The following is a 15,614-nucleotide window of genomic DNA, read 5'->3' as shown; positions in this document are numbered from 1 at the left end:
GCCCTGAGGTGTGCGTGTGGGAGTCAGAGCCAGAGGCACGCTAACTCGCGGATTCCAATACAGGACAAAACCGGCGCATGGACACTTGCTGTCTATGCATTTTAAATCAGTCTGTAAAAACAATGTGTATACATTTCAGTAAACTGCTGCCCCTCCTTAGCTTGAAACATTACCCCATTTTCCAGGGACAGAAAGTCTATCAAAAGGTGCTGCCTGTAAGACCCTGGGCTGAACCCTTCATGGAGGATGGCGCTGTGCAGTCCCTGTTGCCCTGCACCCCCTCATGGACCCCTCCCAGGGCAACACAGAGACCCCTTTAGTTTGCAGCTTTGTTACTTCATGATTGTTACCTGATGCTTAGAAAAACTTTCAGTGCTCCAAGGGAGGAAAGGGTTTCCAGCCACCTTGGGGCACTCCCCTCTGGGTCAGGTGAACAACCCGGGAGGGCCCAGGGACAGGTCCCACATCAGTCTCCACCCTACCCTGGTACCCTACCCTGCAGAAGCTGACGTGGTGGGAACAGGCCACTGCAGTGAGCTCAGCGCCATGGCCAGCCATCCATACAAATTCTAGGGACACGGCAGGGTGGACCTGGCCGTGTGTGCCTGGCAAGAGGGCCTGCTGAGACCTGTCCCTGCCCCAACTCGCCAAGAAACCAGAGGCCACAGGCTGTTTTGGAGCCAACTTTTATTGTACTGGTTGCAGCAGTTGTGCCTGCTGCATGGTATCTACATATACACATATGTACACGCACAGAGATATACCCACTGCCCACACACCTCCAGTACAGACACCGCCCGCCGTGCTAAGGACAGTGGAAACGTTGCTTTTGCCAATTCCACAGGATGATTCACAACCAAAATAACAGAAACAAGCCAGTCCTGTGTCACATGGTTCACAGCTCAGAACACTGAGAAAGGAATGGCGTCACTTTTTTCACGGCCCTTGCAGGATGTGCTGAGAGCCAGGGAAGAACAGGTGGGGCCCACCCCTCACTGCAGGCCTCACGCCAGGTGCCAGGGAGGACAGCTGTGCTGGCAGGCACTCCTCCAGCACAAGCTCGCCTGGAGCGGACTGCCCATGGCTAGAACATGCAGGAACCTTCCTAGAGCAGGAGCCTTGCTGTCAAGCCCAGAAAGCAAAAGCACGGAGATGTCCCCTGCTCTGGCCACAGCATGCACGCTGGCTTCTTTCTCTGAAAGGTCCCTGCGGGTGCCGGCCCCTCTGACGAAAGAGAACTAGAAAGACTTACATACTGAGTGGTGAATCTAAAGCAATTTGAAAAGAGAATAAAGCCAACAGGAAGACAAGCCCACATCACTGAGCGCAACACAGGAGTCTGCACCAGCAGGTCTCAGACGCCCTGCAGTCGCACATGCTTCCTACAGGCTACCTGGGGCCAGTGCTGCCCTTTAGGAAACAGAACAGGCTTCTAGTGCACTGGCGGCCACACGTGGCCTCAGCTCTGAGCAGCACCAGAGTGCAACTGAGGCACTCCCCTCACCCCACAGCAGGAAGAGGGTTGCCCCCACTCAGCACACGAACGGGGATGCCTCTCCTGACTCCACAACTCTGCTCACCAGGGAAACAAATGATACAACTAAGTGGGAGAAAGGGAAATGAAGCCAGGGGGTCTTGGTCTTGAGTCAAGATGAGGGCCTGAGAGCAAGGGCGGTGAACTCCACAAGGGAGTCGGCTCAGGAACCACTGAGACAGAAATGCCTTCGGGATCAGACGCGGGGGAGTCCAGGCCTGCGTCCGGCTCCTGGGCTGTCTGGGCCTTGGTAAGCCTTCCTATTGCCTTGAAGACCACCGTCACTGTCACGACTTATTTCGTTAAGAATCCCACAGGAAACTGGGTGCAGCGAACTTCCAGACCGCCCCCATTTCTCCACGCTGCCTTGGCCTCCAGGGTAGTTTCAATGTTTTCAGGAAATGATCGATAAGATTCTGCAACCAACTGGAAGACACCTGGCAAGGGACTTGCTTTGACACAAGTGACAGGCCATGGGGTTTCCTGGCATCAGAGCGGCCGCAACCCCGAAAGAACCCAGCCACCAGAGGGGGGCAGCCTTCCACCTGAAGCCCTGCCTTTGAACTTGGTTCCTGGCCATTCTGGGGAAAAACTCACTTCCTATTTCCAGAAATATCACAAAGGTTGACATCAGCCTGCATCTCAGGCCCAGTTCTGGCTGCTACTGAACTTGGGACATTAGTGTCTTGCCTACTCCCTTGATTAGAAGCCAGACAACGAATTTCTCAGCCCTTTGTAAGATATCCAATTTTAGCCAACTGTTTCTAATTTAGTATCACAACACATTTCTTTCCTCTCACTGAATGTCTTCATGATCATTTTAATGAACAGAAAACAAACAAATGGGACCAAAAAGCTGCCCAAGGACCTGGTGCTGGCCTGTAGGAGAGGCTGGCTGGGGCCTGTGCCACTTTGGCTGAAGCAGCTCTGCCAGAGCCAGGCAGGCGCCCCCACACCAGGACCCCTTCCCAGGCAGTCCGCATCCTGGACACACAGCTGTCCCTTCCGGCCCCTTCCTGGTCACTGCGAACATGCTCTGTGCACAACCCTGGTGGGCAGGCCAGGGCAGCGGGTGAGCAGGCAGTGGGGAAACACTGGGCTTCAGGAACGTGCTCTGGTGCACCTGAGCCAGACACGCCACTGTGCGGGCTTCTCCTCGCCCCTCACGTCTCCCGGAAATTCACGATATGCTCAAAGGCAGCCACTGAGGTCATTCTGCAGAAACCAGGCCCGCCCAGGCCACTCGGGTCTCCGGGGGCCGGTGCAGGTCCAGCAGGGAACCGTACCACCCTCAGTGCTGCTGGGGGTGTGGGGCTGCTCTGAAACCTGGGGCTGGCGCATCAAAGCCCACATTTCCCCACAGCGGGGTATTGCCCACAGGGTCTGGGGCTCACACAAGACTGACTGTCCACCGGTTCCCAGGTGTCCTTGAGGCAGAGCTGACAGGGATTCTGTGGTCTGGCTTCTGGACAAGCCAAGGGCACCAGGCCTCCTAGGCCACAAGGGAGCCTTTGGCCCATCTGGTCCCTCTCCGGGAACCCGATGCCTCTAGCTCTGCCTGACCCACAATGGCCGAAGGGGGCAGGCGAAGGAAGCGGGGTGGGCTGGGGGAGCTTGGGAAGCAGAGAATGGACTGAGCTCCTCACACATGCTTCCTGGGCCGCGCAGCCACAGGCCAGCAGTGCCTGAACCCTCAGCCCCTCTGACTAGACTACTTGGGGCACTGTTACTGCCTGTAGTTCTTAGAGGTCCTAAAAGGATTAAAGAGGCCACAGTGGGCCTGAGGAATGTGGAGGGTCACGCAAGAGGAGAAGACTGACAGAACGTAACCCCAGCATCCAGCTGGTGACCTGGGAAAGCACGGGGACATGGAAGAAGCCCTCCCACAGCCTGGTGAGGGCACATACTCAGAGGACCAAGTGGTGAGGCGACCTCGGCGAAGCCCAGGCAGAGCAAAGTGGTCTCAGAGTCAGGACAGCCGCCTGTACTTTTCACAAGCTGATCCAAAGGAAAAGCCCTGCCACAAGGCCCAGCACACAGAGCGAACAGGTGTCGCACACTGTCCTTGACGTGGACACCATGGGAATGCTGACGGCACTGGGGGGGGCATGCCAGCTCCTTTCTGGCGGAGGAGCACCCGAGCAGGCGGGACCCTAACTCCTGCCAGGCAGCACCGCCTCTGGCCCCACAGCACAGGAAGGCGCCACTCCTCCTGCCCACACCTGGCTGGGAGGGACCGTGCAGCTGGGCTCCATTCATGGCACCAACCTGGCGGAAAGCCTGAGGCGGCCCCACGTCTGGGTGACTGTCACACCGCAGCACGTCCACAACACAGACGAACACGGAACGTAACCCCAAACATGCTATTAGAAAAGAAAAACAGAGGAAGACCGTAGCTAAACTGCTTTAAATACTGCATGCTACGTACTTCATGTGTCGGGATGGATGGATGGTGGGCACGGAGGCGGGGTGGGCCGCGCGGCCCGGCGGGCGAGCGCCGCCCTTCCTCGGGCCGGAGCGGCTTCCCCGCAGCCCCGTGACCACAGTTCATGGCGCTGAGGCTGAGGTGGCCGGCGCGGACGGAGCCTCTGCTCACGGCTCCCCCTGGGCTCAGTTGCCGCCGTCGGTGTGGTAGCTGGGGTGCGCATCGGCCGTGAGCTGCGTGGTCTCCGTGGCAGACGCCGGCTGCACCACGATCGGCGCGTCCGCGGCCTCTGGAAAGGGGCACACGAGGCGCTCACCGAGCGGGTCGTGGCTCTGGGCGGGCGCGCCGGGCGCACGGGGAGGCCGCCTGCCCGCCGTGGCCGTCCTGTCTCCCGCCGGCGGCCCGCGCCCGTTTACCTCGGCGTCCGCGCTCCCGCCTCAAGCCCGCCGCCGCCTGCCCGCACGGGGTCAGGGCCCGCCTGTTTGACAAGAAGGGCATGCGGCTCAGGGCTCTGCGGCTGCGCCGCGCTCGCGGCCCCGCGGCCGGCACTCACCGCGCTCGTCCGACTGCAGCTGCGCCTCCAGGTCCTCAGGGGACACGTAGAAGGCGGCCTCCTCGCCCTCGGGCGCCCGGGGCTTGCACCGCCCACAGCAGCAGTTGAAGCAGCAGCACAGGCAGCAGCAGCAGTAGCAGCACGTGAGGAGTCCGCAGACGACAAACAGGGCCTGCGCGGAGGACACAGTGAGGCCGAGCACCCCGCGCCCCACCGAGCGCCTGTGCGGGTTCCTGCCCAGAGCTATGCAGTGAGAACGGACTTAAACGGGAGAACAAGGAAGGGCGCGATCGGTGCGGGAAGAACAGTTATCTGCAGGGAACAGGGTCAAGGGCTGACCAGGGAGCGCGAGAGCTCCCTACAGCTCAGCACCACAGACGGTCACACCTCTGGCCTCACACACAGCACGTGCTTTTAATAAAAGAAGGAAAAGGTGAGATGGCAAAAAAATAAAATAACTGATGTCAGAAGTCTCTCGAATTAAGAGTCCAAACAAGTATTCTCTAAGAGCAAAAAGTCTACCCACGAGATGGAAATGTCTGCTTCCTCATCTGTCTTCTCAGTAACTCAGACTCATGGAAAAAACCATGTCGCTACAAATGTCTCAGAGATCCTGCTGTGGGCACCGCGGCTGGCCGCGGGCAGGTTACATGCAGCAGCAGGAGATGGACGCCTCTGCCCATGTTTACACAGGATGAGAAGGCTGCCGTGTGCCCAGAACCACTCCTCAGATGGCAGAGTGTCTGCATCAAACACACTGATTCTGCAGGATCTGAAATGCCAGCAGGCATGAGGTAATCTCCCCGCACCCAGGGGCCCAGTGCCGCTGCCCCTCCTCACCTTGGCCCACCAACTGGACAGCACAAAGTAGGTGTTCACGTTCTCCTCCCCGAACTGCTCAGCCACGTAGAGCCCCAGAGAGCCGTACTTGTCGTAGATGTTCCTTTTGGTGGCGTCTGTCAAGATGGCGTGCGCGTTGTTGATCTCCTTGAACTTGTCTGCAGCCTCTGGGTTGTCGGGGTTCTTGTCAGGGTGATATTTCAAGGCAAGTTTCCTGCAAACCAAAACCGTGTCCCGGCTGAGCTGTGCGCACTCCCCTGGTGGATGGAGGGCCCCGTGAAAAGGCCACCCATCCACCTTGCTTTTCAAGCTTCCACAGAATTCAGCCTCATCAAGACCAAAAGAAATGTGTGCGGTCACATCAGGGGAGGCCTTGCTGCTCTGCCCTGCCCTGCCCGGAGGGCTAGGCCATGGGGTGACAGCTTGCCTGGCAGGGCAGTCACTCCAGCGACTTTCAGCAGCACAGAGGCAACCCTACCGACCTCTGCTGACCTCTAGTGTCCCAACAGTCTAACTGCATATCTGACAGCCAAAGGGCTGAGCAGGGCTGTCCTGGGGCATTTTCACAGGTGCTCAGTAGTTACACACGCTGAGAGCAGAGAGGGCCACCTGGGGCATCTACCATTGATGATGATGCCTCTTCCCGCTAGCTCACTGACCCGTCTGTGAGGACCAGGCCATGACAGGGCGAGGAGAGGGCATCATCACTGGGTCATTCAACATTCTAAGGCCCTGCCCGCTCAGCACATCCAGACCGACCTGCTCCCTGTGGAATGGTCTGCTCCACAGCAGACAGTCTGTGTCACCTACAAAGCGTTAGCTTTTATTATAATTATTATATTATCAGTATAATTGTTTTAAGCTGTAAGGTAACACATACACACACAAGGATGCAAGGGACTGGTTACTGGTTAAATACTGAGCTGGGCAGGGAAACACACACAGTGGCTCCTGGTAAAGCAGATCAAACCACGTGAGGCACGAGAGGCCCCCTGGCAGCACAGTCTCTTACCGATAGGACTTTTTAATGTCATCCGAGGTTGCATTCTTGTCCAGCCCAAGAACGTGGTACAGCGATTCCCCAGAGGTAGAGAGTGAGCGCTGTCTCTGGTCGGCCATGGTCGGCTAACCTACGAGAAACACGCGGAGAGCACCAAGGAGGGGTGAGGTTTCCAGGACTGGAGCTGATGGATCTCACTCATTAAGCAGAACACCACACCACAACACTGCTCGCGGGTGTTCTGACATGCAGGCACAGGACCCTCGAGTACAGCATGATGAGTGTGAGGCATGGCCTTGTGTTGGTGCAAGGGGCAAAACTGGTACCTGTGTGGGATGCTACAACACTGCCACCCTGGGCAGACTGTAAAAACCAAGACTACATATTGTAATCCCCAGAACAACCTCTAAATAACAAATAAGAAGAGGGAGAGCTAAAAAGCTGAAAGAAAAATGAAGTGAAACTCTTGACAAAAAACTCCAGTAAAAGGAAGAGACTCTCAGAACAGATAAAAACGTGAGACCCAACTATACACTGACGGCAAGAGACACACCTTAAGGCAGAGCCCCAACACCCAGAGCAAGCACAGACGGAATTAAAGGGAGAAACAGACAACTCTACAGCTGCAAAAATCTCAACACCCTGCCTCAGAAATTTACAGAATTAGGGGGAAAAAAATCAGGAAAAACATTGATAATTTGAAGAACACTATCAACCATGATTACCTAACTGATACTTTTATGAGACCCAACATCTACAGAATATACTTTTAAAAAATAACCAAGACATAGCACATGTTGGGCCTTAAAGTTTGCCTAATTTAAACGGATTGAAATCATACACATATAAGATTCCCTGACTAATAGAATGAAATTAGAAACCTGACAATAGGATATCTAGGAAAACTTCAAATATTTAGTATTAAATAATACATTAATACATTCTAAATAAAATGTAGTTGAAAGAAGAAATCAAAAGAGAAATTAGAAAATATTTTGAATTGAATAACAAAATACAAAATATTAATCAAGACTGAAGGTACAAACAACTTCATAAAGCTGGAGAACAGCAAGGTAAACCGAAAACAAATAGAAGGAAGAAAATAATAATTAGCAGACATCAACAAATAGGAAAATGATAAAGGAGAGAAATTTTAACAAAGTCAAAAGTTGGTTCTTTGCAAACAACAAAATTGAACAATACCTGACCAGACTGATGAAAAAACAACAGAAATGAGCATCATGAAGAATTAAAGAAGAGGAGGTCATCGCTACAGCCCCTACAGGCACAAAAAAGATAATGAGAAGATTATGGACAACTTTACACCACAAAATTAGATGAAATAGACAAACATCCTGAAAAATACAGTTTACCAAAAGCAATACAGGATGAAACAGAAAACCTAAATAGGCCTATGTGCATTAATAAAACTGAATCTGAGGTAGAAAACCTTCCGTCAAAGAAAATTCCAGGCTCAGATTTTCTATCAGATACTCAAGGAAGAAATGCCATCAATGTTAGACAAACTTTTTCAAAAGCAGAGAAGGGAACTTTTCCCAACATGCTTTCGGAGGCCAGTAGGACCTCACAAAGGTGGCCAAACCTGATGAAGACATAACCAAGGAACCTTTCACAAACACAGATGCAAAAATCTTCAACAAAATATTAACAAATTGAATCTAACAAGATACATCATGATCAATGAGAAATAACACCAGAATTGCAAGCTTAACATTTCAAAATAAATCAATGTAATTCACCATATTAATAGAACAAATGAGACAAACCACATGATCACCTCAATAGATTCATAAAAGCATTTGGCAAAATTCAACACCAATTCATGATTTAAAATTTTTTCAGCATATTGAAAATAGAACTTCCTCTGTCTGAAAAAAGATACCCAACCAAAAACCTGTAGTTAATATGTTTAGTAATGTAATATAGCATGCTTCTCTCTTAAGATTAGAATAGGACAAAGATGCTCTTGCCAGTCCTATTCAACACTGTTCTAGGGCTCCGGAATACTGTGACAAGGAAAAAACAAGACAAAACTCCCTATTCACAGATGACTTAGTTGTTCATAAAGAAAATCCTAAGAAATCCATAAGAAACCTCACTAGAACTGATAAGTGAATTTAACAAGGTCACAGGATACAAGTTTAATATTTCAAACAATCAATTGTATTTTTATTTGACAGCAGTAAACAACTAGAAAACTTTATTATATACAAATTTCGTTCACAGCAGGACCCAAAACCATAAAATTATTTAGGAGTAAAATTTAACGAAACACATATAAGACCAGTACTCTGAGAACTACACATTGTGAAGAGAAATGAAAGAAGATATTAAAAAAAAGAGAGAGATTTACTATGTTCGTGGATTAGGAAACTCAATACTGTTCAATGTTAATTCTTTCTATATTGATCTATTGATTCAACACAATCTCAACTCTAAACCCAGCAGGCTTTTTTGTGGAAACTGACTAACTGATTTTAAAACTGTATAGAAATGTAACGGGCATAAATTAGACATAGCCACATTGGTATACAGATGGTCAGAAGTACATGAGATGTTTACCTACTTAGTCATTTAGAAATGCAAAATAAAATAAGCTACTACGACACACCCACTGGAGTGCCTTACAGCAAAAAGATGGGTATTAAGTATTTGACGTGAAGCAACATGAACTCTCATACATGTTGAATATGTAAAATGGTACCTTACCTAAAACAGCTTGGTATACTTCAAAAAGTTAAACATACACTTAGCATATGACCCAGCGATTCCACTGCTAGGTATGGTATCTACCTACAAGAAATGAAAACATACATCCACACAAAGACTTACACACAAAAGTTCATAGCAGCTTTATCCATCAATAGCCACAATATCCATCATCAGGCAAATGGATAAACCAAAGGGGTATATCCAAACCACGGAATAAAGGGAATGAGCTACTCAGACACACCACTAGGGACAATTCTCGAAGTATTTTGCTAGGTGAAAGGACCCTGGCCTAAAAATACAGGCGTCCTTTATGTGAAACTCTAGAAAATGCAAAGTAATCTATAGTAGGCAGATGGATGGTGGCCCAAATGTGGGGTTGGAGGGAGAGATGGGTTATGAAGGGACTCAAGGAAACTTTGGAAAACAGTTTGTCACACACCTCCCATAGGGTTCAGCAGTTCCACTCCTAGGTAATTTATCCAAGAGAAAAGAAACATATTCACACAAAAACCTGTACACAAACATTTATAGCAGCTTTATTTTTAATAGCCCCAAACTAGAATCAGTCCAGATGTTCTTCAACAGAATGGTTAAAAACCATGGTGTGTGTATATATATATATATATATATATATACACACACCATGTAATATTACTCAGTGACAAAACAAAACAAAACTACTGATGCACATGCAACTTGTATGAGTCTCCAGGAAATTACGACAAGCAGAAAAACACTAATCCCAAAAGGCCACATACTGTATGATTCTATTTACGTAACATTTTTTGAAATTATAAAATTTTAGCAAAGGAAAACAGACTGGTGTTCACCAGGGGTCAGGGATGGGAGGTGTGACTGTAAGTGGGGAGCACTAGGGCCCCTGTGGTGTTGCAAATGCTTAGTATCTGACTCTACTGGTGGACACACAAAGCTACACAGGAGACAGAACTGTACAGGACACATACACACATAAAAAATGGGTAAATTGGAGTAAGACTGCTGGATTGTACCAACCTCAGTATCCTGGCTGTGTTATTAAACTACAGTTTTGCAAAATGTTACCACTGGGGGAAACTAAAGAGAGTGTCTGCTATTTGTTACAACTACATGTGAAATGAATCTATCACAATTAAAACTGCTATCAACAGCTAATTATTTGACCAATTCAAGGTTACCTGGTCAGTTGAGACCATTAAGGCAAGTTTTTTTTTTAAATGGTATTTTAATGACAGCATGCTCATTCTAATACTTTATATTATTATCACATCTTCCTTGAGCTTTGCAGCAGCCCAGTTAGAGAGGTATTACTAGTGTTATTTTTTTTTTTTTGAGAGGGCATATCTTATATTTATTGATCAAATGGTTGTTAACAACAATAAAATTCTGTATAGGGGACTCAATGCACAATCATTAATCAATCCCAAGCCTAATTCTCAACAGTCTCCAATCTTCTGAAGTATAACGAACAAGTTCTTACATGGTGAACAAATTCTTACATAGTGAATAAGTTCTTACATGGTGAACAGTGCAAGGGCAGTCATCACAGAAACTTTCAGTTTTGATCACACATTATGAACTATAAACAATCAGGTCAAATATGAATATTCATTTGACTTTTATACTTGATTTATATATGGATCCCACATTTCTCCCTTTATTATTATTATTATTATTATTTTTAATAAAATGCTGAAGTGGTAGGTAGATACAAGATAAAGGCAGAAAACATAGTTTAGTGTTGTATGAGAGCAAATGTAGGTGATCAGGTGTGTGCCTGTAGACTATGTGTTAATCCAAGCTAGACAAGGGCAATAAAACATCCATGTATGCAGAAGATTTCTCTCAGAACAGGGGGGGTGAGGTTCTAAGCCTCACCTCTGTTGATCCCCAATTTCTCACCTGATGGCCCCCCTGCGACTGTGCCTGTCTTAGGTTGTTCCTCCCTTGAGGAATCTTACCCATCTCTGGCTAATCAGTCATCTTCCAGGGCCATACAGGGAGATGTAAAGTTGGTAAGTGAGAGAGAATCCATATTGTTTGAAAAGGTTAGCTTTTTACTTCTTTGCATATTTATGCCCTGTGGCTTCTATGCTCAGCATTTGTCTTGAGGTATCTTTAGCACTTGGAGGAATTATGATATTCGATAAATTCGATATGAGGCACGAATTCTATTTAAGGGTTGTAGTTAGGAAGGAAGAAGAACATTTAGGTAAGTTTTAACTAGAGATAACATAGCATGTCACCAGCAGCAAAGGCTAGATCTAAAATAATTTAGAAACAACAAAATAATGGAAGAAGAAAAGAGGGTATGCACTAGCCCAATTCCTTCACCTTACAGAAGATCAGGGGGAAGTCTCTGATGCAAAATGCTTTATCAAATTCTACATAAAATCATTAACAGGCCCAGCCTAGAAGTCGCCACCTGATTTCAAATTCAGGGATCAACTGTATTAACATGGGTCTGCCCGACCCACTATCCACTTAGGGGTGTGAATAATCAGTCTTAACAATGTGCCATACTAATGCAAGAAGTTAATAAAAGGGGAAACTGTGGGGTTAATGGGGGGGAGTAAATGGGAAGTCTCTGCACATTCTGTTCAATTTTCTGTAAACCTAAAGCTGCTCTAAAAAAGTCTATGAATTAAAAAACAAGATAGAAAAAAAAAACAAACAGTTGATGAGCCCAGAGGAAAAGCAGCAAGCTTTTAAGTCTTTATATCCTCAGAGAGGGAAGGCTATTATTTATATAAGTCACAAAAAACTGAAGAAAAAGGAACACAAAAGGGTAGTAAGACAAGCCTTGGAAATCACCACCTGAACAGCACGCAGATGGGCACAGCAACATGACAGGAATGGCTGACAGCCAAAGCCCAGCAAGAAGACACAATTCAGGAAGTTTAGGAGAACTAGCACAAAGAAAACAGAAAAATGAGAAAATGTGTCTCACAGGAATTCAAAGGCACAGAATATGGCCAACTGAGAAAAAACAGTCAATTAAAAATAAAACCAAACCAGAGCTAAAAGAAAACATGCGTACAAACCGAGGCCCCTCCAATCACCAAGGCCACACCTACCTGTCCTGGCCAAACCGAACACCTCCCCAAACAAAAATTCAAATTCTAAGGAGAAAATATTTTCAGCCTAGAATTCTATTATCAACCAAGTGTTTAAGGTTAAAAGAATGTATGAATTCAAGAGTTGAGGAAAAGTACTGCTCATGAATCCTAAATGATAAACTCTCTAAGGAGGTGCTTCAACAAAATGAGGAAGGAAATCAGGAAAGAAGGAAATGGATAAAAAGGTGGTGGCGGCTGGGAATGCGGGAGAAGAAATGGAGGCAGACAGGAAGGACTCAGGAGCCGCTCCATACTCCCCTGCGCATCTATGACACCCTTTTCCATGCCTAGTTACACCACATAGTGCAAAGGTTAACGTGGCCAGGATATTCACAGGGAGAGGAGGGAGCAGGGATGGGCAGACCGATGAAGACATCACAGATGAAGGGACTGAAGTATGGGGGTAAAGTCAGGATTAGAACCCAAACCAAAGCGCATGGCCTGTTGGCCTAGGGACATCAGGTAAATCACCTTACCCCTAAACCTAAGGGACAGTGCTGTGCTGCTGAGGGCACAAAATGAAACAAGTCTCAATGCCACCTGAGAGATGGCAGATTCTGGAGTCAGGATATGAGGACCCTAAGCCCGGCTCCGAAAGCTCTGCGCCCCTCCCTCCTCTAGACAGAGACCAGAGCATCGGCCTCAAGGGGCTGGGCCAGCACAGAGGCGGGAGAGCCTCCGTAGGCAGCAGGCACTTCTTTCGTGCTGGTTAAAGGAGAGTTTTCTAGCCGACTATTACAAAGTATTTCATGTGTTTAATCCGTAACTGAAGCACCACCACATGTTCAAGTCTAACTATTGGTAGTTAAGCAACTTTTCTGGTCCTTAGGAACTGTTCCAGAAAATACGAATTTCACAAATCATTTCTTTTCTCACTCAGTGCTTGCTAAATGCTTCATTTCTAGACCCCACCCACAAAACAAGTCAATAATTAATACTTTTATGTTTGCTCTGTAAAAACAATTGACTGTATCTAAGACATCAAGAGGAGTCAGCTACTTAACTGGACTAAGGAGAATTCCCTGTGGAAAGTTCACATTTTAAATTATGACCAGCAGTGCCACTTAGAACTCAGTGAGTATGCCAGACACCACAGACACTCCTGCACTGAATGTCCAATCTCCTAGCCTTAAACAGAACCATCCTAAGAAAAATCAATACATACCTGGCAAAATTTATAGGTAAGCTGACCATTTGGTTCCTTACTTACTTCTTATCAGATACAGATCATAGACTTTCAAAGACTTGGAATTAATTTTCCTAGCCTATACCTATACTTGTGTAATAAAAGTTTTACCTCCTCAAACCCAGCAAAGAAGTGTGCACCGAGCTACCAGGGGCTGGCTGGAAGGGTTCTCTCTTGTGACTCACGCAGTACAGTTCTGTAGGAGCATCCAGTCGAGCAACAGCTGAACATTTCTGACCCAATAATATTATAATCAGGCAAGTTCTCTACAGATGGAGGAACAGATTAATGTTCACATGGACATGGGAACTTACAGAACAAAGAGCTTCTAGAAAAATGACTTGGTGATAAAATCCAGCCAGCAAAGGCGCAAACCAAAGAAGGTAGTTAAAGAAGGAAACCAGGCGTGACCAAGCACCCTTCCGGCTCGTGCTGCATCTACAGAGATGCAAGAACTAGACTGAAGGGAGGTGGGAGCTACAGCAACAGACCCAAATGTAAATATTGCAAACCTAAAATGACCCAGTCAGGGCACAAGTGGGGAAAGGGGTGAAGGAGTCTGTCTAAATGAGAAGCTGGTACACACACACAGCACCCTTCTTAAAGGTGTGGTTTGCCTGCAGTGACGGAGTAACAATTTCATCAGGATCATAATTTTTCTGTGTGCCAAATCCAAGGAAAAGTGCTGCTTTTACTTAAAAAAGTCTATGTGAATAACTTTGGAAAGTAAGCATCTGGCCATCTGGTTGTTTCTTGGGAGAACTAGGGACCAGAGGTTAAAAAGACTTACTCTTTGCTTACCCCATTCCTTTACCTAGTTCTATACTATTTCTTAATTTTACCATGTTCTTCTCTATGCTTCATGTAGTTTGAACTTTTTATGCTTATGTATATATATATGTATATAATTTTTATAAGAACTACAAAGTTGGCATTTAAGAAAACAAGCAGCCATAGGCCTCTCCTAATGCTGTTTCCCTTCCTAGAAGGCCACTTATAATGAGTAGTCACTTCTTCCAGGACAGTTTTTTAAGCACCTGTCATATAACTGTTAGGCAGGAAAATAGACATGAGCAGGGTGGAAAGAGAACAAGGTCAGTAAAGCCCCCTAGAAAGGACTCAGTGAATCAGTTAAAACTAGAAAGCCAGAAAAGACTCAGAGTTAGTTAATCAGTTAAAGCTCAAAAGGTCAGGAGCACCTGGGGCTTGGCTCTCGCATTAAAGCTCAAGGGGAAACTGGCCAGTGGCCAAAGACAAACACCAAATGAACAATCAAAAGTGCCTCAACAGCAAGGAAGAAGTCAAATTGTCCCTGTTTGCAGATGACATGATATTGTACATAAAAAGCCCTAAAGAATCCACTCCAAAACTACTAGATCTAATACCTGATTTCAGCAGTTTCAGGATACAAAATTAATACACAGAAATCTGTTGCATTCCTATACACTAATGATGAACTAGCAGAAAAAGAAATCAGGAAACAATTCCACTCACAATTGCATTAAAAAGAATTAAATACCTAGGAATAAACCTAATCAAGGAAGTGAAAGACCTATACTCTGAAAACTACAAGATACTCATGGGAGAAATTAAAGAAGATACCAATAAATGGAAACTCATCCCGTGCTCATGGATAGGAAGAATTAATATTGTCAAAATGGCCATCCTGCCTAAAGCAATCTACAGATTCAATGCAATCCCTATCAAAATACCAACAGCATTCTTCAGTGAACTAGAGAAAATAGTTCTAAAATTCATATGGAACCACAAAAGACCCGGAATAGCCAAAACAATCCTGGGAAGGAAGAATAAAGCAGGGGGAATTATGCTCCCTGACTTCAAGCTCTACTACAAAGCCACAGTAATCAAGACAATTTGGTACTGGCACAAGAACAGACCCACAGACCAATGGAAAAAACTAGAGAGCTCAGATATAAACCCAAGCATATATGGTTAATTAATATCTGATAAAGGAGCCATGGACATACAATGGGGAAATGACAGCCTCTTCAACAGCTGGTGTTGGCAAAACTGAACAGCTACATGCAAGAGAATGAACTGGATTACTGTCTAACCCCATACATAAAAGTAAACTCAAAATGGATCAAAGACCTGAATGTTAGCCATGAAACCATAAAACTCTTAGAAAAAACATAGGCAAAAATCTCTTGGACATAAACATGAGTGACTTATTCATGAATATATCTCCCCGGGCAAGGAAAAAAAA

The 15,614-nt window shown here is 46.6% G+C and overlaps 1 protein-coding gene across 2 annotated transcripts in view; it reads right to left on the bottom strand.

Moving 5' to 3' along the window:
* Window positions 1-672: 672 nt before the first annotated feature.
* DNAJC5 (DnaJ heat shock protein family (Hsp40) member C5) overlaps window positions 673-15,614 on the bottom strand; it is a 34,997-nt gene continuing 20,055 nt past the window's right edge. The window contains exons 2-6 of one of the 2 annotated variants that reach the window (XR_005027825.2): window positions 6,365-6,482; window positions 5,353-5,566; window positions 4,513-4,684; window positions 4,376-4,437; window positions 673-4,248 (exon numbers count right to left, since the gene is read on the bottom strand). Coding sequence is in view for 1 of the 2 variants with exons in the window: in XM_036900908.2 (XP_036756803.1) it covers window positions 4,145-4,248; window positions 4,513-4,684; window positions 5,353-5,566; window positions 6,365-6,471 (597 nt within the window). In the remaining variant the exon portion in view is untranslated. The remainder of the gene's footprint in view (window positions 4,249-4,375; window positions 4,438-4,512; window positions 4,685-5,352; window positions 5,567-6,364; window positions 6,483-15,614) is intronic. The other variant, XM_036900908.2, reaches the window with a different exon arrangement.

This window comes from Manis pentadactyla, chromosome 5 (assembly GCF_030020395.1).
Source record: "Manis pentadactyla isolate mManPen7 chromosome 5, mManPen7.hap1, whole genome shotgun sequence".
NCBI lineage: Eukaryota > Metazoa > Chordata > Mammalia > Pholidota > Manidae > Manis > Manis pentadactyla.
Note: the sequence above shows the minus strand (reverse complement) of the source record. Positions and strands in the feature narration are given on the sequence as shown.